The sequence below is a fragment of the Danio rerio genome, chromosome 14, assembly GCF_052040795.2.
Source record: "Danio rerio strain M-AB ecotype USA chromosome 14, GRCz13ab, whole genome shotgun sequence".
In the NCBI taxonomy this organism is placed as follows: domain Eukaryota; kingdom Metazoa; phylum Chordata; class Actinopteri; order Cypriniformes; family Danionidae; genus Danio; species Danio rerio.
In genome coordinates this window covers 45,858,865-45,880,000 of record NC_141034.1, presented here as the reverse complement: position 1 = coordinate 45,880,000, position 21,136 = coordinate 45,858,865, and the positions used below count along the sequence as shown (strand labels likewise).

Genomic DNA, 21,136 nt, shown 5'->3' with positions numbered 1-21,136 from the left:
AAGAGTGACATTGTGGAAAGATGCAAAGTTTTAAATGTATTCTGTTTTTTTTAACAGTCAGGCGCATTATCTACACACACACACACACACACACACACACACACACACACACACACACACACACACATTTTGTATCATGAACTACTATGCACTAGCATTTAAATGAGTAATTTCCTACTGTACAATGCACAATGTACACTTTAAATAATGATACGACAAAGAGTCAAGACTACAAATGTTTTATTACTTACTTTTACTTCTTTTTATTTATTATTTTGTTACTTTAACTTAATTAGGTTTCAACTACATTTCTTAGGCTATGCAAGAATTTTTAGCCAGTTTGATTGATCTGAACTAATAAGTGATTTGAACTAGAAAAAAAAATGAAGGCAGCAAGATTTTTACTGTACTAACTATACAATGAAACTTGAAACAACAAAAGTGTTTAACAATACATGAACAAAAAAGACAATGTGAGATCTTAAAAACTTGTTTAATTTAAGCTTCATTTTAATTTTAATTTCAGACCCATTTATGAAATAATAATAGTTAAATAAATTGCTTTGCACTTTGATTTACAGAAGACCTCTGCAAAAACGTCATTCAGTGTAATAGTTCAACAAAAGAAAATATTCTGGCATGTTTAGACTAAAAATTATATTTAACAGGTTTTATTATCTTTCAAACCACCAAATTATCCACTTATCAGCAAGAAGATTTATTAACACTATAACAAAATGTGGTAAAATAAATAACATTTCTATATATTGAGTATGTACAGATCAGAATAAGCATGTCGTTAAAGTTTTACATAAATCTGTCATGCTGAATGACAGCAGAACAATATTTCTTCCATATTTGGAGATTTGTAATAATTTAATTATAAATCATATTAATCTTATAAATTTATAAGTTAATGAAAACACTTGTATTTGGTATGTTCTCTGTGTATAGGAAATATCCTTAATATTACATGTATTATTTAAAATTAAATTCTTGGAATTTAAATAGCATTTTAATTTTAGTTGTAATTTTTAATGTATGGAAAACAAAAATAATAATAATAATAATATGTCTATGAAATACATGCAATACTTGAATTAAAATTAATTTATGATGCTTACCTGATTTGAGGGATGTCGCCTTTCACTTTTGTATAGCCCTTTTTTAGTTGAAAAACAATCGATCAAGAAATCAATCAATAAATGATTAAAACTGTCATTTCCACGTGGTAATGATTAAATAAAAGGTTAGATCATACATATTTTAAATGAATAATTCAATTCATGTTTATTTATTTAGAGCTTAAATAATGTAGATTGTGTCAAAGCAGCTTAAAATAGAAGTTCTAATTTTGCATTTAATTATATTTGATTTAAATCAAGCCCCAAACACTCACCTTCATCGTTGTAATGTCTTTCCTTTATATGCCTTGATATAATCTGTGCAATGATCACAACCACACAAAGACCCAACAACACACCCAGGATGATCAGCAGATGATCCACCGGCTCTACTGTAGAACAGAATGTTAAAATGCATAATTAATGAACAATTATTGTTTAGATTAAACATTTAAAAATACATAAATTAAATTGCTATAGGGCAAAATCCTTCTTTGGTTCCGCTGGATTTATTTGAATTGTTCAGTATAGGTTTGTGTGAAATGTTACTATGTAATAAAATGTAATACACTTTGCATTAATGCATTCTATAAAAAAATAAGTGATGATTTATTCCAATTTCAAATAAGTTTTTTTTTGTTTTTTTTTTTACTGAAAATAAATAAGTTGGTCAGAATAACAATGCTTTTTTGTGATTGAAAATTTGCGTTGTTTCCTCTAAATATGAACACTTCTAAACACTGTTTTGAAAATAAACATGGCCCCTTTTTAATACAATCAATTACGCCCTTTTTCTTTAATTATTATTATTATTTTAAATGTGAAAGAAAGATTATGCTAATTACAAAATAAAATAAATAAAATGCATCTTATATTGGTAACACTTTATTTTGGTGGTCCGTGTGTTGAATTTAAGTTACATTGCAACTAATTCTCATTAGATTATAAGTAGACTGTTAGGTTGGGGTTAGGATTAGTGTAAGTTGACATGTACTTGCAAAGTTTCTTATAGTCAGATAAATGTCTGTTGAAGGAGCAGATCAACAGATATTAACCAGACAGGCTATTAATACTCAAATGGACCATACCCTATAACCATCCTATATCGTATAAATTATAAATCCTGAAAAAAAAAACTCTCTTTAAAATGTTTGGTATAGCTGTGCATTTAATTGTAACCATTGCTTTTATGAGGAAAATGAGAGCTGCTCAGAATAACAATGTGTTTTTTGTGTGTGTGTGTGTGTGTGTGTGTGTGTGTGTGTGTGTGTGTGTGTGTGTGTGTGTGTGTGTGTGTGTGTGTGTGTGTGTGTGTGTGTGTGTGTGTGTGTGTGTGTGTGTGTGTGTGTTTTGTGATTGAAAATTAAGTGTATTCCTCTAAACATTAACACTTCTGAACACTTCTGTGTTCTTTTTGAAAATAAACATGGCCCCTTTTTAATACAATAAATTAAGTTGATATTATTATTATTTTTTTTAAATGTGAAAGAAAGATTATGCTAATTACAAAATAAAATTAATAAATGCATCTTATATCTCATAACCATCTTATATCTTATTACCATAAATTCCAAAAAAAACTTTCTTTAAAAATGCTTGGCATAGCTGTGCATTTAAAAATAATTATTGCTTTTTTTTGCACCAACATTGCACATATTTTCAGAAGTGTCATAGAAAGAAGCTCTATACTTTAGTGAAATGGTGGAACTCAAAATCTAAAAATGTGAAGAAAATAATTATGCACTTACCCATATTTATTTTTGTCCCATTGCCAAACAGGATTCTTCCACAGGTGGCAACAGCACAGTAATATGTGCCGGTGTCCATTTGGCTGACTGTATTTATGGACAGATTGAATGTGCAGCTGTGAGTAAAATCACTCTCACATTGAAGAGATTGATTATTAGTGTACAGGATTTCTGGAACAGGCTTGTCTCCGGAATCTGATCTGAACCAGAACATTTTGATATCCTCTGTGCTGTGTTCAGACAATACAGAGCATATAAGCATCAGTGCATCTCCAGAACGAACCGAATGAGATGCCGGATGCTGAACTACAGACACCTTTGACTTGTGTTGGTTGTTTTTTGAACCTAAACAAAACATTTTAGAGGATTATATGAAATATATAAAGTGATTTTATAGCATAAATAGTCTAAAAATAATAACAATGATATGAAATAAAGATTGTCATAGAATTTTAGAGTTTCCAAATGTACAGTAATAATGCAATTTTTATTTAAATAAGAAATCATATTTAACGATAAAAACACAAACCTTTCAAAGCTAAATATGTGCCTCTGCCAAAATATGTTTCATACTTTCTCCAGCCACAGTAATATGTTGCTTCATCAGATGAAGTGACATTGTAAATCTTTAAATTACATGTTTCTGACTCTACCTCAATGCTAAAATGTGAGGGTTGAAAGTTGTTGAAGAAAACAGGAGTTTGGGCTAATTTCTGCGTCATTGCCACAGCCAGTGGTTGGTGTCCGGCAGTCTGCTTGTACCAGGTAATCGGGTCACTGTGTTCTTGTAAAATTATGCAACGCAGAGTAACATTTTCCCCAACAGAGGCCATCATCACTGGATCTGGTTGTTGAACAATTTCAGATTGTGTTCGGTCTATAAGAGGGAGAGGAAAAAGCAGTAAATCAGAAAACATTTTTGTGCACATTCTTTAGAAACTGCTGTGGAAATCTTTTAACCCTTTGTTAAAATAAAACTGTAAAGCTCAAAATAAAAATTAAATCAGAAAAAAATCTTAAAGTGAATAAATAATTAGTTTAAGAACTAATTATTATTTTTTGCGATGCAAAACATTGTGGGAGACAAAGTAATTCAGTTCTGTGAGAATAAAATGACATTTAATAACGTGAAAGATGGCGTATTGGAATATCAAAGAAATGCATATATATAAATAAAATATATTTAAATTGCACACTTACTTATCCTGCATAGAAGCATGAGAGAAATCCACACGATTCTCATCTTCTCTGATTGCCTTGCTTTAATAAACTACTGCAGATTTACACTGTACACCTCTGTGGTGTCTTTTTTTGTGACATCACACACTTCCTGTGACCTTTTTTTATTTGGAAACTTTGTAAACCACAAAAATGTACTACCACTGCTTTAAAAGTAGAATAGTGGATTACTACTTGCATGTGAAAGAAAGAATAAGATTTATTTGGGATTTGCAAATGTTTCTTCATTAAAAAATAAAAATTGAAAGACATAAGAATCGAAGCCACAACCATCATGTTGCCAAGTCAAGATGAAGATCACATAATATAATTCAAACATCTAATGTGATATTCATACAGTGTAAAAAATTTGACCTCAAATTCACAGTAAATTACTGGCTAATAATTGCATTACTTTTACAATAAAATACTGTATGTAAATTCACAGCAAATCACCGTGAGATTTTTTTAGTTTACAGTAATTCACTGTGATTTTGTTGCATTACGTTATATTACTGTGAAATTACAGCCATATAGTGTAACTTCACAGTAGATAGTAACGTTCATTAATTTCATCAATTTCACAGTATTACCTTGTAGGATTAAATATATTTTACTGTGAACCAGGCTTTTCTAGGCTATTCATTCTGACATTTACCCTGACTTCGAAATTATTTTGGGTGTTTAAAAGTGTTCGGTTTTATGAATCAATTACTTTTGTTCCAGTTTAATACGTTTTTGGCTAAGCACTAAGTTTTGTTTATTAAAAATTATTTCATATTTCCATGTTAACCTTATAAAATTAAATAAAGGTGCAGTGCACCCAAAAATGAAAATTTACTGACATTTATGTCGTTTCAAAACAGGATGATTTTCTTTCAAGTTATTTTTGAAGATGTAACCAAATTGTTTTGGGGGCTTCAGTAACATTGTGTTTTTTCTAAATATCAAAAAAGTAATACAAGCATAAAGTTTATTTGTATTTATATCTATGTTGAATGAAATAAAAAAGTTGGAAACCTATAGAGGATATAGCCTTTTTTACAGTAATTTGCTGCAATCATGATTCCTGCTCTAATTTCACAACAAAATTATAAATACAACATATTACTGTGAGTTTTTACAGTTAAATCCTAAGGGATACTAATGTAATTTACTGTGAAAAATTACAATAACATGTTGTGAATATCATTTTTATAGTGAAGATATTATAAATGAAGTATTCATCAAGTGTTTTAAAAGAAAAGCCAGTTGTTGTTGTAGTTTCCTTTTTTTATTCCAACTATTTCTAGTTCATAACTATTTTACATATTTGTGAAAAGGTGGCAACATTTTTGTATATAAAAGCATATGTGTTTTTGTACAGACCCCAAATCCCACTCCTAAACCTAACCCTCATTGAGGGATGATGAGCAATTCTTACTAAAATGTACCAATGATATCATACAAACTTAAAATATCTCCTAGTCCTAAATCAAAAAGTTGTGAATTGCAGTGAGATTGTGTTGGAAATGCAGTTTTTCTTACTGCGGAGCCAAATGGTGTCTAGCTCCTCCCCTTTTGATGTAGTGGGTGGAGCTTTGCCTGGCTCAACTCCTCCTCCCTTTAGACTTTATTTCAAACATGTAAAAATAGGTAAAGTAACAAATCCGTTTTAAATTATAAATGTCCATAAAGGAGTAAGAAGAAGCATAGCATTTAGCATTTAGTCCTACCCCTTCTCCACTCTACATTAATAAGTAATTATTAATAATAATCTGTAAGAATAATCATCATAATAACTCCATGATTCTAGCACCTCATCTTACAACTTTTTCACTTTTACTGCATGTGTAACAAAGTGAAGTTTATTTATGAACTAATTTCAAGAGGATCACGTGCTTATACGATTGACCACGGCTTGTCCTGCATTAGCCATCACATGATTTACCAATCAGATGAATCCAAACTTACTATAAAATACCAGAATTTCTTACCTAGTTATCTTTGTCTTAAAGAATCCTCCCATCCACAATCCACACGGTGGCTCAGGGGTTAGCACTGTTGCCTCACAGCAAGAACGTCACTGGTTCAAGTTCCAGCTGGTTTCCTCCCACAGCTTGAATAAAAGTGGCACTGTATATGAGCATTTAGTACTAAGCTTCAATGCACAAAACTCTTTTAATCAAAGAACAGGCCAAAAGAATGAATTCAGGGGAGTTCTTGAGACCCACCTGAGCTCAGACTCCCTTAATTTAGTGGGCAAAGCTTCACCTTGTCAAGCTTCCAGGATACAGTGGGTGGAGCTTGTCTCAGACAGTAATCCTGAATTCAGCTCTCTAAAATTGAATGTTCAGATTTAAAATTAATTATTTCATGAAGAGCCAGTCTTTATAAACAGTGCAAATGATTTAAATCCTCTCCTGCCATAAATTTAGAATCTAAAAAAGTGAAACTTTTACAAATGTACATACAATAATAATAATACAGCACAAATGATTAGTAAATCCTGACTGTGCTAATACTAGATAACTGTACTTCCAATCAGTTTGCAGTTATGTAAGATTTTTATTATTTCTTAAATGCTTGTTGTTGTTGTTTTCTTTATGTATTAGTTACTGTTACTTATTTGCATGTTATTGTTGATGATACATATAAATAATACCAAAGTTTGATTATTGTTTTTACTATAATAACTGTATTTGAAAATGAATTGGAATAAAATTTGCACTGGGATGCATCAAGAATTATTTTATCAAAATTTTACCCTCAGAATTATCTAATCAAAGCCTGGGGCAGGTGAAGATTTATTTTTTGTTTAAAAGAAAATCTAATTCTTTTAGAAGTTCTATTAATAATAGTCATATATAAAGTATGTTGTTTTAAATTAATTAAAGGTTTTCTGCCATTATTGTAACTCCAATAATGGATATTTCAATTTTAATTCAACAGTTTTTTTTTTTCATTCTGACAAAATGATGTTATATTTCCCAGATTTTAAATGTTCCAATAAACGCTGCTTATAGGAATTAAAAGTAAATAAATAGATAAATTGTTGCAGATAATAATATAATAGTATAATTTGTTATACTTTTCCTGATGCATAAAATAATATATATTTTAATTTGATGAAACTAATAGACGGGGTGGCATGGTGGCTCAGTGGTTAGCACTGTCATCTCACAGCAAGAAGGTTGCTGGTTTGAGTCCGGGCAGGGCCAGTTGGCATTTCAGTGTGGAGTTGCCCTGTTCTCCCCGTGTTCGTGTGAGTTGCACCGGGTGTTCCGATTTCATTTCCAAAAACATAAACAATTGGTAAATTGAATAAGCTAAATTGACCGTAGTGTATGTGTGTGAGTCCGAGAGTATATGGGTGTTTTTTAGTACTGGGTTGCAGCTGGAAGGGCATCCTCTGTGTAAAACATATGCTGGATAAGTTGGCGGTTCATCCGGCTGTGGCGAATCCTGGTAAATAAAGGGACTAAGCCAAAGTAAAATGAATGAATGAAACTGAAAGAATAATTTGTTGAGCATCCTTGATATTTCAAATGATTTGTTTAATTCATTTTGAGTTAAAGTTGACCTAAACTGGAAATTCCTCTTATAAATAAATCACTGAGCGCTCACTTCAATTGTACAATAAGAAAGCAGTTAGTTAAAAACGTAATAAATACTAACTCTTTTTTTACATTTAATAGATTCTGCCTTGATGAACAGAATAAATAGAAAAAAAACATGAAAAAAAAAACCTGGGACAGATTTTATCTAGACATATTGGTACACTGAAAAAAAGATTTAAAGATGATTCCTTGGATTTACTAGTTTTTTTTTTTAAGTGAAGTGGTTGTAAACAATTGATTTGGGTTGAATTTAAACATACATATTAGGTTTAACATTACGAAATTTAACTTGTTTAAATTCAACATAAATTGTTTGCAACAATTTAGCAGACATCATTTTTTTAAGTGTAGCTAATCTGCACATTCAGTCCTCAAATACATTCTTTTTAAAAGAGACTTAGAAAAACACAAATGAATCAGTGACTTTGATTGCCTACTGCTATAAGAATGTGGGTGCCATGAACCCCTTTGTCTTGGTTTTGTCAACCTCATTTTTAGAGTCTTAACCAATGGTAAATATTCAAGGTTACTGTGTGGTTAGTACAGCACGTATATAAGGACCTCCTGCACTGCAATAAGACTCTTTGCTCTCTGATAGATTTAAAAGACAGCCCCCAAAAATTGTTATACTATATCTACAATGATTCTCTGGGCATTTGTTACTGTTCTTTGTGTTGCGCGTAAGTACCACTATGTGTTTCATGCTTATTTGCTTTAAATATAATTTTGGAAATATTTGTTTTAAACCATCGCTGTGATTTAATTAGTTTTAGAGCGCTTTGTTATTCTGATCTATTTTGATAAACATATTGGTTACACTTTCTATTAATAATGATATTTATAATTATTTGTAATCGAGCATAACAATTTTATAAATGTATCTATAAGACACAACCTGTATTATATTATGACAGATATGGCTACTTTTGTGATATTGTTATTAATGCTTATTAGTGATGCATTTTAATTTTAATCTACATATTCAAACACACTCAATCCTGATGTACAGGTACTAGTATTAATTAGTCGGTCATAATTGTATTTATAAAGATGCCGTCTGCAATGTTAAAACAGTGTAGTTACAGCGATTCATTAGTAGTTAGTAATAGATTCTTGAACACTATAACTCTCATTACAATTCTGTTGTGTCTTTATAGATGCATTAATAGAATTGTTAAGCTTGATTATAAAATATTATTAACTGTTATAATTCACTGTGAGCATGGGCTTTGTAGAAAGTGTTACTAATATAATTAATACTAGTACATGCCAAAAATCATTGGAATATTAAAGAAAGGTCATCTTCGATAAAAACATTTAGTAATTTTACTACTATAAATACATAAAAAGATCATTTGCTTAACTCTAAAGGTGATTTTCCTCAGTAATTAAATGTTTTTGAACTATCCGATTCCAGATTTTCAATAGTTGTATCTTGGCTAAATATTGTTCTATTCTATATACTGTAGCACTATTTATCCAAATATTCAAGCTGTTTTATGGCATTTTCATTTTTTTTGCAGGCACTGCACATTCACGTATTGAACAGCCAGAAAAAGTTATGATTGTGGAACTTGGCAATAGCGTGACTCTGCGGTGTATTTCGTGTAACAATAACATTTTTTGGTACAAGCAAGTTGCTGGTCAACAACCTCGAGTCATTTCAGCATTTCAGAAACTGTCAGAGCCCATTTTTTACAACAAATACAAAAATGAACGTTTCTGGGGCAAAAGACTGAGCTGCAGCACCAATCTGACAATCTCAGACATCATCCAGTCAGATGAAGCAGTGTACTATTGTGCATCAAGAGAATTTTATACTGAGTTTGGAAATGGAACACATCTGAAAATTAAAGGTAACATTTATTTTTAAATCATCACAATAATTGTCAACATTTATGCATTATAATGATTTGATTATGTTACATAATGCATTTAGCCTATTTGTAGTTAGCATGTATAACAAATTAAAATTATATTTTGTGACCCTGGACCACAAAAATCATAAGAATGTCAAAAATCAAAAGAATATTAAAGAACATTAAAAGTCATCTTCTATGAAGACAATTATTAAATCTACTTTCATAGTTTAAAAAACTTTAAAGGTGATTTTCTCAGTCTTTGGATTTTTTTTTTAACCATCTGATTCCAGATTTATATTAGTTATATCACAGCTAAATATTTTTCTATTCTAACAAACCAGCTTTAATGTGATGTGTATGTCTCAATGTCCAAAACTTAACATTTATGACTTCTTTTGTGATCCAGGATAATGTTTATGAAATTAATTAATACATTTTTAATGTATGTTTGTGTTAACCCTAGGTCATCAAGCTGCAGCATATAAGAACTCAAATTTAGATCATCTGAACAGCTCCATCAAGTGTAGACAAAAATTCAATGAAAACAGCACAACAGAAATGTGTAATTATTTATGAATCCACTTCTTTCATTTTCTGACTAAAATGAATCTTCTACAAGTTTGTGTATGTATTCTCAGAATCATTAATATCCATATCTTTCAGCAAATGTTTCAGATGAAAGGCTCTGTCCAGCAGTGCTTGGTTTGGCGTGTGCTTTAGGACTTTGTGGAGGACTAATTTTTGCTCTCATTGCGTTCATATTTAGCAGAGGTTTGTGTCTGACTCAGTGTTTTTCATTTGCATTCATTCAGTTGTATTTATGTTTTTAATAATTACACTTACAGCATTTTTTTTCTGTATCTTTTCACACAGTCCAAAGCTCTGGACAAGGCAATCAAATCAGAGGCCATGCGAATGCTCAGGTAAGATGATGATTTTGCTGTCTTTAAAGAGGAATTTGTATATTTTTAATAATGCTTTTGTATAATTGTTTCTAGCATTACACGCTGATGTTGTTTACTCTGTTGTTTTGTTCTGTTCAGAAAAAAAAATGCCCAATAGTTTCATTATCATTATTATTATTTGTTTCATTTACATTACATTTCTATTCAATAATTAGCATGAAATAATCAGAAATAATCAGAGCAACAAAACAGCATGTAAATAATATTGTAAAATTATGATTTCGAGTTGCATGAATTTTAAGAATAAATTGTATCTTATTTCTATGTAAGTGTTAATCATTTGATTTTTGTTTACACATGTGTGGAATTTAAATTTAAGTTAATCTGGCACTTTTTTATTCAGGACTCTGATGATGAAAATTTGACATATGCAGCCTTGAGATTCACTCAGAAAAACGTTCAATCTGGAGGAAAATCTCAGCAAAAAGTGCGCTTGAGTGCATAGGTTTTTTTGTTTTTTTAGTAGGAGAAAAAATTGTTAAATAATGAATTGAAAAAATATGTAGTGCATTATATTTACGTTATTCAATTTACATTGCATGAGATAAACTTTATGGATCATTTGCCTTGGTCTTGTCCATTCATTTTACACTGTGTTTTGAATCTGTAATTGGCAAATTTATTGTAAAGAATTTTTGTTGTTGTTGTTGTTGTAATAGTAAACTTTAGTATCTGAAAAGCGTCTGCTAAATGTAAATTTAAATATACAATTTCCAAGCATAACAACAATACAGCTTTCAGTTTTATTGTTTTCACCCAGAAATTACAATGTGTAATTTTTATTGTCAATTTGATTATGTTTCAGGAGAAAAAACAAGATACAACTATCATACATTTTTACCAAAACAAATTATTTTAAATTTTAATACTTTGCTAGTCCTCCAAACTGGGCTTTAAGCAATAGTTAGACATATATGAGAAAATATAGTATGATAACTTATTCTTATATATTTTTGAATAAATACAGCTTAAAATAAATGTGTCCTTTTAGTTGAAGTCAGTATTATTAGCCCCCTTTGAATTTTTTTTCTTTTTTATATATTTCTTAAATGTTGCAATGAGCAAGGAAATGATTACAGTATGTCTGATAATATTTTTTCTTCTGGATAAAGTCTTATTTGTTTTATTTCGGTAAGAATATAAGCAGCTATTAATTTTTAAAAACACCATTTTAAGGTCAAAATGATTAGCCCCTTTAAGCTTTATTTTTTTAGATTGTCTACAGAACAAACCATCATTATACAATAACTTGCCTAATTGCTCTAAAATTACACTTAACCTAGTTAAGCATTTAAATGTCACTTGAAGCTGTATAGAAGTGTCTTGAAAAATATCTAGTCAAATATTATTTACTGTCATCATGGCAAAGATAAAATAAATCAGTTATTAGAAATGAGTTATTAAAACTATTATGTTTAGAAATGTGTTGAAAAAAACTTCTCTTCATTAAACAGAAATTGGGGGGGGGGCTGTATATATATATATATATATATATATATATATATATATATATATATATATATATATATATATATATATATATATATATATATATATATATATATATATATATATATACATAATACACACACACCACTTGGAAAGTACACTTTGATGTGGACACAATATTTCACATTCATTGCTCACTCACAGATTATATGCTGCTATTAATAAATGTCATTGATTCTCTGAAACAATACATCAGTAAAATTGTTTAATTCATTTAGATTAGCTTGCTCTGATCAAGTGCAACTCAAAAATGTTACTTTTAATATTTTAATCAGTCTTCCTCAGACTCTGATGTAGTTGTGAATTGGAATTTTTTTTTGCAACACTATGATGAAGGTGTTGTTATTGAGCAACATATGTGTGAATGTGCTCTCGTGAGTGTCTGGAAACGGGACTAATCTAGAAAGTGTGCAACGCTCAGCTTTCATGTGGGCTGCTGATACAGTGGGTTGTAGTATCTGAGAGTTAATAACTTAGATTGACTTCCAGCATTTCTGCATCATTCTCAGGTCTAAGTCGATTTATTTATTGATTCATTCACTGATAAATCTGTTTATGTCTTACATTTTGTAGGCATCTATTTCTTTGTCATTGTGACTGTCTATTTATTAGTTATAGTTTTTTAATTAATATTATTTGAGTATATTACATGCTATTCTAGCAATTAAGGATGTTTTCATCCCATTTTCCAAATCCAAAAATGAAATGCACAATTAACCATTTCGGTCACACTTTAAATTAAGTGTACTTAATTACTATATAGTTACATTTAAATTAATAGTTTAGTGCACTGTAAAAATATCCATAAATTAGGATTTTCCATATTTTGTGATTCATGTTTTTATTTTTCCCTTTTATTTTTGAAGAAGTTAATTTTATGAACATTTTTAATAGTTTAAAGGGATATATTGGGTTAATGTTATATATTATGGTACAAGGACTTTGTTATAAAAGCCAGTACATGCTCTGTTATTTTACAGATGTAGTGTTATTTTGAATTTATCGCAAATATTAACATCAATATTTCGGTATCAATATCAATATTTTAGCCTCTCGTATAGGGCACCAAATAATGTAGTGATAATTTAGTTGGTTTGACTCCAATATTAAAATTAACATTAGTATTAATATTAATACTGAGATTTTGGTCACTTCACTCTTAAGGTGTGTGTAAATAACAGATGAATAACTCCTTTTAAACTGGGCTCCAGCATCAGCTTCCACAGTGGCAATAATCAACAATAATGCTTTTTAATTAAAATTATTTCTACAAATGGGATTAATTACTCTGTTATCTTTTCTGAAGACAAGTCTGACAAGAGTAACCTTATTCTAAAATAACAAACAACTGAGGATTTTTTTGTTTTTAATGAATAACAGTTTAAACATCTAATTAATTAGAGTATTAAATACTGAAACACTATGCCAAGGTCTCTCTTAGAGGTTTGGCAAGTGGTATATTTACGTTTCTGCTGTTGATGCAGTGGTTAGAAGAAGCTGGATCTTCTTTCTGTTCTTGAGGCATGGAATAAGTAGACATGGGTCTCTTGAGCTTTGAGAAGAAGAAATCTGGCTAAAAGCAGACTGCAAGTCTTGGAATAGTGTGAATTCAAACTCAATGAAAATCATTGGTGAAACATGCAGCAAAAGAAACCTAAGAAGTCTTTGAGCAATTTAGATAGCCAAAGACATGCAGAGAATCCTTTGGAGAGAATTACTGAAGCTAAAGACGTTTTCATCCCCCTTCAAGCAGCAACACAAGCAACCTTTTGCACAACACCAATATTGCAAACCACACTTTCAACTTCTTTGAGGAAATGTTTTATCATTTCTCTGGAAGGCGGGATTGAAAAGATGGCACCTTTCAAATCCAGCACTGTGATTGGATGATCGTGTGAGGTGGTCACTGGAGGGTGTCATCCATAGTGTGACCAGATGGCCTAGTTATGGTCAACCCAGGTTCATTCTGAAAACGAACCTCTATAAACATTTCTGACGACTGCGATATATATCCCAGGAGGTACGTCTTTCTGCAGTTTTTGTTTTCGCCAATCCACCAGGGGCCACTGTGTACGTTTTTTGAGATCTGATTGAACCGACCACCCACTTCTCTAAACCCAACCAACAATTTTCAAAAACAATCCAAAGGATTTTTACCAAGTTTTCAGATTTTACCCCATTTTCACCCTGTTATTTACTTACTTTATTTTTTGGTTTTAGTTTTTGTTTTACCTGCTTTCTGGAACCGTTTTTCACTGGACTCAAACCCTGTCATCGTGGTCAACTCCTCTCTGCCGACGTACATGGCGAACTAACTGGACAAACTGGTTACAGTGGAAAAGCCGTCTATACGGAGGTAAGCGATCAGCTGGTAAGCGCAAAAAGGAATGGCGTCATACCGCCACATAGCGTTTGTTTTAAAAATGAAATGCAGCCATACGTACCTCTTGCTACATAATTTGCAGTCTTTAGAAACGTATATAGGGTAGGCTTGTCAAAAATGCAATGCAAAAGCGCCTGTTTAGCTATATTTTGGGTTCAAACCAAATGCAAAAAGAGAACCTGAAGACGTTAATGAGGCAATCTGCAAACTTTGCCTGACGACAAAGGTGGCAGCAGTTGGATGAAACACAACTAATTTATACACTCATTTTCAACACACCTATACTTGATCAACTATAGGGCTACATTTTCAGAATGAGTCTATGTTGGTTATAGTCTACAGTTCAACTGTTTTTCTTTTTTTTTCCCAACTGTTTCTTTTTCTATTTTTTCCTATGCATAATTCACCTTCCAAACCACTTCTAGTTTACCCAAGACATTGTGCTGAGAATATAAAGACTATTGGGGGTGGGGGGAGGGGGTTAGGAGACGTCACCGGGTCCCTAAATTGCCAGGGCCCTGTGCCCTTTGTTCTACTATGCCCCTGGGTATAAGAAGCGAAATATTCAGTTTCGTGCCCACTTCGTTTGATGTAAATATTGTAATTCACTTGTCTTTCTGTGTTTGAGAAAATGCTGATTAGAAGGAAAATGTTGACTAGATCAAGAAGCCATTCTGCAAGTTGTGTCCTTTTAACACCTTTGTTCTTCAGATGAACAAAAGACAGATGGTTCTTTGCTGTCTCCATTGCCACACTTAACTGATCAGCTTAAACAAAAGGGTCAGAGTACTGGCTGCAGTATTTGTTCATATTAAAAATTAAATTCTACAACTGAATTACCACAAGTTCCTGATTTTACCGCTGATCACCACACATACTTATTTCTCTTTATATTATTTTTTTACATTATTATATTATTTCAAACTACTAAACTGTCAATAAAAGTCACTTTGTTAAACAGCAGAGTTGAATTTTCAACATCAAAAGTCGACAGAGCAGAGATTAAAATCCCATAATGCCATAAATAAACAGAAAACACTTGTTTTGAATCACAAAATATGAAAGCTGTCATTTAACAATGATTTATTTGTAATTACGTCAGTAACTAATTTCTGTAATTACATTTAGGTTTACACTGTTGACTCATCCCTTACCTTAACCCGAATTTGCCCAACCCATACCCCCAGAACTGTCCCTAACCATACCTGTGTCCCTCCTCAAGAGCACCAGAAGTGTTGTACTTATTTTATGTGGCAAGTACATCTTAATAAAGGCCACCTAATATAAAGCAGGACCCACATTTCATTCATTTCCATTCTGTACAGTTCCAGCATAGACACATTTTCTGCATATGCTTTCTTCTATTTAATGTATTAACATACACTCATATGTTATCTGTGTGTGGGAGGGAAAAATACAGTCCTGATTTACGCTCCGCCTCCATCACTGAGACTAAAACACCCACATATGTTTCAAAATGTGCTTTTTTGCATCTGCATTTGCCTGAGCTAGTCAGACCAGCCTTATTAGATCATATACAAGACCAAACAAGAGTATTGGTGTTTAAAAAAGTCATCTCTATTTATGCAGTACAAACATCGTTAATTTTAATTGCCATACAATTCTACCTTCACATTGGATTTGTCAGAAAATTTAGCTAAAATTGTAATTTTTAGAAATATATTTTTCTTATATTTTTATTTATTTTAAACTTTTAACCTTTAAGTGTTTAAAGTCAACATGAACTGGAAGCTGCGATGCAGTTCCTAGAGAAATGGAATTTTAAATGAGAAAACAGTGGGTGTGGCTTGTTTTTTACTGCTGCAAGCTGATTGGATGTAGTAAAGTAGGCATGTCATTCACAAACATTATTTATTATAAATCAGAGTTGTTGTTTTTTTTGTTTTTTTTTAGAACGTTTAACAAGAATACAAAAACCTACAGAAAAGGTACAAGTCCTATAACAAAAAAGTTAGACAAGGAAACAAAACAAAAAGAGAAACAAAAAGATTATGCCAGGGGAATATAAATTACAAAAATCACTTTAAATCTACCTTTAAAGCAAGGTCACAGTGATGTTTAAAAGGTCACGTACAATACAGTCTGCTGGGTATTATAAAAAAGAGACAATATAAGATTCACAGAGGGTTATTGATTTTAAAGCTTTAACATTGCTGGAGGTATAGAGGTTGTATTCAAATAATATTTCAAATCTTTACAAAAAATAAGAAAAAGGGGCTTTACAGACAAACAATTTGCATGTCTATATTTGTGTCTATTGTGCCTATTTCTTATTGAGATTTTTTCGTTTGATTACATTAAATAACAGGTGTCACATTAAAACTGCACACATCTAACTTTATAATAAAAAGCATTTGACTGCTTTCCTAACTTTTTATGCTCAATTAGGACAAAATTTGTTGTGTTTTAAACAAATAACAACAATATTGACATCTTTAGATATTATTCTTATTAATTATGTGTATATGTCTGTTTAAACACGCACCCAAAAGCTAGACTTTCGCTCCGCCTCAAATCGCGTGTACAGAATCCGTTTAGGAAACAGAGTCTATTCATCACTATGGAGTGCATCAGCTGACAGTCACGCACCACTATATGACTGTTTTGAGGATTGCATTGGAGGGGTCATGGCACCTGTAATGAAAAGGAAGGAAAATTGAGGTGTTTTTATATTTATTTCGTGTTTTTTGTGCCTAAACAAAGCAAAAGCACAGAACAGACTCACATTTAAGAGCAAGGGGCGGCCCCTGGTGGTTCGGCGGTATGGATTGCGTATAGGAAGGATCAGCTCTTTAATATTTTTTTTGCAACCCTTCAGAGAAACACTGAAAATACGGGAAAATACCTTTACAGCATGATAGCGAGAGAGAACTGTAAAATGCGGGAGAATCCTGAGAAAAACGGGAGGGTTGCCCGGACGCATTTCAGTTAGCGCGGTTCATTTGACATGTAAATCCAGCAATTGCGCTCGGCTATGCATGAAGACAATCAATTGAAACGAACTCTGACGTGTATCGATTGTAGTGAGAAAGCAATACAATCCAACGAACTAGGCTATACCACATTGTATTATGAATATGTAATAGACATATTTGGCTTTATGAAGAGAGAATTTTGAGTAAGGCCGGATGTCATTCCTATGGGTAAATGTGCGTTTCATGTTAAATACGAAAGCGAAAACATGCTGAAATATTAACGAGAGCGGTGAAAATTGACTGAACTGCAGTCTTGGTTTATCTGTTTTTTCTCTCTATAATGTATAATGCATAATTCAATTCAACGACTTTATATGAAAAAGTTTTAACTTTGATTTATATAGTGACGATGTCTGTGGGTGTCACCATTCAAAATTAAAGTGCACCGTCTCACTTATGATGTTCTTATTGCTCATCGCCATACATTTAAATAAGAGTGACATGACAGCTGAGCGGGACTCTGAAACCCTGACTAGTGTGAGGAGAGTTTACTTGCACGTGACTTGTTTTAACTATTTTAGTCTGTTAAATGAACAAACTGCACCAAGAACAAAAATAAACATTGTTACAATTTTTATCCGTTTCAGAACACAACATTTGATGTACAGATGTGAAAGCACCCTAAAATACATTGTGTCCAAACCATAATTGATGAAAGTCTTTATATTTTTGCTACATCTTAAATAGCATTGAATCAAACTTTAGAAAACACACTCGTCTTCGTTTCAAGATGTGCTTTTAGCAAGCGCTTTTGCCGGAGCTGCACTGACAAGTCTTATTGAATTCATAAGAGAGAAAGAGACGAAACAACAGCAGTAGTAAAAAAAAAAAAAAAGCCATTCATATTTAGTGCAAACATTATTAATTCTACACTAATGATTTTTGTAAATTGCACAGTATTTAACAGTAATATGAACTGTATTTTATTTTAGGAGAGATATGCACTAAGTTACTGTATTTTAAAGTTGCACTGCAAAATTGCGGTATATATACAGTAAAGATTCACAATACCGTAAATGCATACAGCAAGATAATCGGTGCTGTAAATGTAAATACAGTATTTTAGCTGTAATTGATTTAAAGTAAGTTACTGGTAAACTGCTACCAGTGAGTTACCGTAGATTCTACAGGAAATTGTTAACAGTGTAACTCCAAGACTAATAAGTTTAATTACACTCTATTTTTCAGCCCTCCTTTACACATTTTGTTGACTCTAAGTAGCTCTTTAACTGACTGTCAACTAAATGTAATCAGTATTAATCTCAAATCTCAATGTAACGTGTTAACACGTTGAGCACACACAGTATACTATTTCTCTTATGACCTCTAGTTGACTTGAACTGTTTGAAAGTTATTTATAGTCGTCAATGTTTTGAAATTAAAAATAAAACTTACATTTAAATATCTCAGTGTCAGAGACGCTGACCCGTTATTTTTAAAGTGTAGTTATTGTTTGCGGTGCAGTGTTGGAGCTGCAGTTCACAACAGTGTTTTTATGTGTGTGGAAGTGCATAGACCTGTTATTTTAAGCGGTTTCTCTGAACCTTGTCTGCTCTTGTCCTCCTGTTACCCACACCCTCGCTCATCTTACCCATGACCACTCATCTCGACCAGACTCACAGTGGGTTTCTCAGTAAACAACTCGCTCGCAGCATAAGCTTACATTTTCCACAGGATGTATAGTTATTTTTGGTCATGCTTATAGTTAGTAGTGCTTTAATGCATGCTGATGTTATTTAAGGGATTGCTGTAAACAATAGTTATCTCTGAAAAATAGTCATTTTTACAATTAATTAAATGGTAAATTAACAGAACTGACACAACAAATTAAACATTGCATTTTAAAACACTTGTTCTATGTCATTCTTTGAATACAATACATGCTTAATGTATATGGTATATGTATATAATAATGTAATGGATTGTCTTGAACATTTATAAATATGCTCAACACTAAAACTCCTCACAAGTGATACATTAGGTCTGCCGTGAGGGTTATTTTCTAAATTAGTTATTAGTTTTCATTTGGATGTGTTGTTGACATGATACACCTCGTAGTGCTAAAACCACAATGATGCTTTAGTTTCCAAACCATGGCTACGAAAAACAAACACTGCCACTCAACTTTTGCCATACTGTAGAACTCTACCATCATACTTTTACTTGTCAGAAAAAATGTAGATAAAATGTTTTTTTTATTTTTTATTTACAATGTTTAACATTTTAATATGTTTATTTAATTTATTCTTTTAATCAATATTTTCAAGCAGTTTTTGTACTTGTGTTTTTTCCACTTACATTAATATATATTCTGTTCATTTTGTCCAAACCTAAATTCATTTAATCATTAAATTTTGCTTTATATTTTAGACTGTTCACACCAGATTTTGAATTTTTCCAGTATTTATTTTTAATGAATATATGTTGACTTGTGGCAATATATAAAATTAAAATTGTTTGATATAAAATTGTGACAGGAAAACCTCTATATTTAAAAAAAAAAAAAACAATTGTATGACAACTTAAATTCACCTACACTCACAAAAATATTTTATTTTGCTCGTTCAAACTACTTATTTAAAATGAGCTCAAACAACACAATTCTTGAGATTTCACTGGGACAACTTATCTTTTTATGTTCAATCTACATAAATTTGTAAAAAGTGTTAAGTGTGTTAGTGTGAGGCAGAGTCACAATATTCAATATTCTGTTCAATATTTCTTACAGTATTAGAATAAAAAATATTGTAAATTTCCAATTATTATAACAGGCCTGTAACCAACCTATTTAAAGAAGTGGTTCTTTTTTCTCAAAAAAATTGAGCTTTTTACAGTTATTCGAGGTTCAATTACTGCATTTCAGTGACATTTTAAGCACTAGTCTGTGCTGGATTAGCTTGTCGGATGGTGATCACTACCACACTTTTGATGCAGCAAAAATACTTCCATTTTGTCAAACTGCTTATATTACTAATTTTTGTTTAAAAAAAAATGTGTGTTTATTTACAAGTTGTTACAGTTTTATATATAATGCAATGAGATTGGAATTTTAGAAATATGGAAAACATAGTTATTTTTTAAATGCTAATTTATTATAATCCATTATAAAAAACTTGTTAAATGTAAAACTGTAGCCTATAGGCAAATAACAAACTGGCCAGCTCATTTCCTCAGTTAAAATTTTTCTATTTAAATGATAAAAGCCTTATTTCATTGTTTGATTATACTTCTTAACCTTCTTCTATTGGTTATCTTCACAATTCATAATGGCATACTGTCAAAAATGGGACGAATGAGCTCATATAGGGGCTAAATTCTGAAAAGAAGAGGGGTGAGCCTTTCGAAACACCTGAACACCTCTGGCCACAGGCCTGTATAAAAATATTTTGCAGTACACAACGACTGTATGTGTGCTTGACCATTGATTGAACCTGAATGTATCTATTACACCAAAAATCTTTAGCGCCATCTTTTGGTTCAATGTGTAATTCATCAAATAGTCTTTTAGAAATCAAACGGCGGTTTAATTGGCCTTTATTTACAAATGTATTTGTTATGTGTTTTCAATTTGTCTAGATAAACGCTGTGTCCTGCATGTGGTGTACATTCATTTTGTCCATCCCATATACTCGTACTGATTCTCATCACAAATTGCGCCATTTTACAGTACGTCGAGTCTTATCTTGAACTTGACTAAACCTGTCAGGAAATGACTGAGGATGAAAGGGCATG

At 31.5% G+C, this 21,136-nt stretch overlaps 2 protein-coding genes across 38 annotated transcripts in view; one reads left to right on the top strand and one right to left on the bottom strand.

The window, feature by feature from the left end:
* Positions 1-21,136, bottom strand: part of nitr13 (novel immune-type receptor 13) — a 43,177-nt gene that overhangs the window by 463 nt on the left and 21,578 nt on the right. For 4 of the 37 annotated variants that reach the window (XM_087279967.1, XM_087279965.1, XM_087279959.1 and 1 more), the window contains exons 7-14: positions 17,155-17,254; positions 16,915-17,063; positions 6,304-6,408; positions 6,067-6,205; positions 3,402-3,749; positions 2,873-3,217; positions 1,400-1,516; positions 1,125-1,162 (exon numbers count right to left, since the gene is read on the bottom strand). In XM_087279967.1, the coding sequence (XP_087136093.1) occupies positions 1,125-1,162; positions 1,400-1,516; positions 2,873-3,217; positions 3,402-3,708 (807 nt within the window). In that variant the 5' untranslated portion in view covers positions 3,709-3,749; positions 6,067-6,205; positions 6,304-6,408; positions 16,915-17,063; positions 17,155-17,254. 37 annotated transcript variants of the gene reach the window in all.
* Positions 8,285-11,079, top strand: nitr14b (novel immune-type receptor 14b). Its single transcript, NM_001083870.1, has 4 exons — positions 8,285-8,369; positions 9,213-9,545; positions 10,015-10,322; positions 10,425-11,079. Exons 1-3 carry the CDS (start codon positions 8,330-8,332, stop codon positions 10,125-10,127), a joined length of 486 nt encoding a protein of 161 aa, NP_001077339.1. The 5' UTR covers positions 8,285-8,329; the 3' UTR covers positions 10,128-10,322; positions 10,425-11,079.

Excerpts from the sequence above, each read along its gene's own strand:
- nitr14b (NM_001083870.1), top strand. The coding sequence starts at position 8,330 with ATGATTCTCTGGGCATTTGTTACTGTTCTTTGTGTTGCGC. Across the intron at positions 8,370-9,212 it reads TACTGTTCTTTGTGTTGCGC|GCACTGCACATTCACGTATT; the intron begins GTAAGTACCACT and ends TTTTTTTTGCAG. Across the intron at positions 9,546-10,014 it reads AACACATCTGAAAATTAAAG|GTCATCAAGCTGCAGCATAT; the intron begins GTAACATTTATT and ends TGTTAACCCTAG.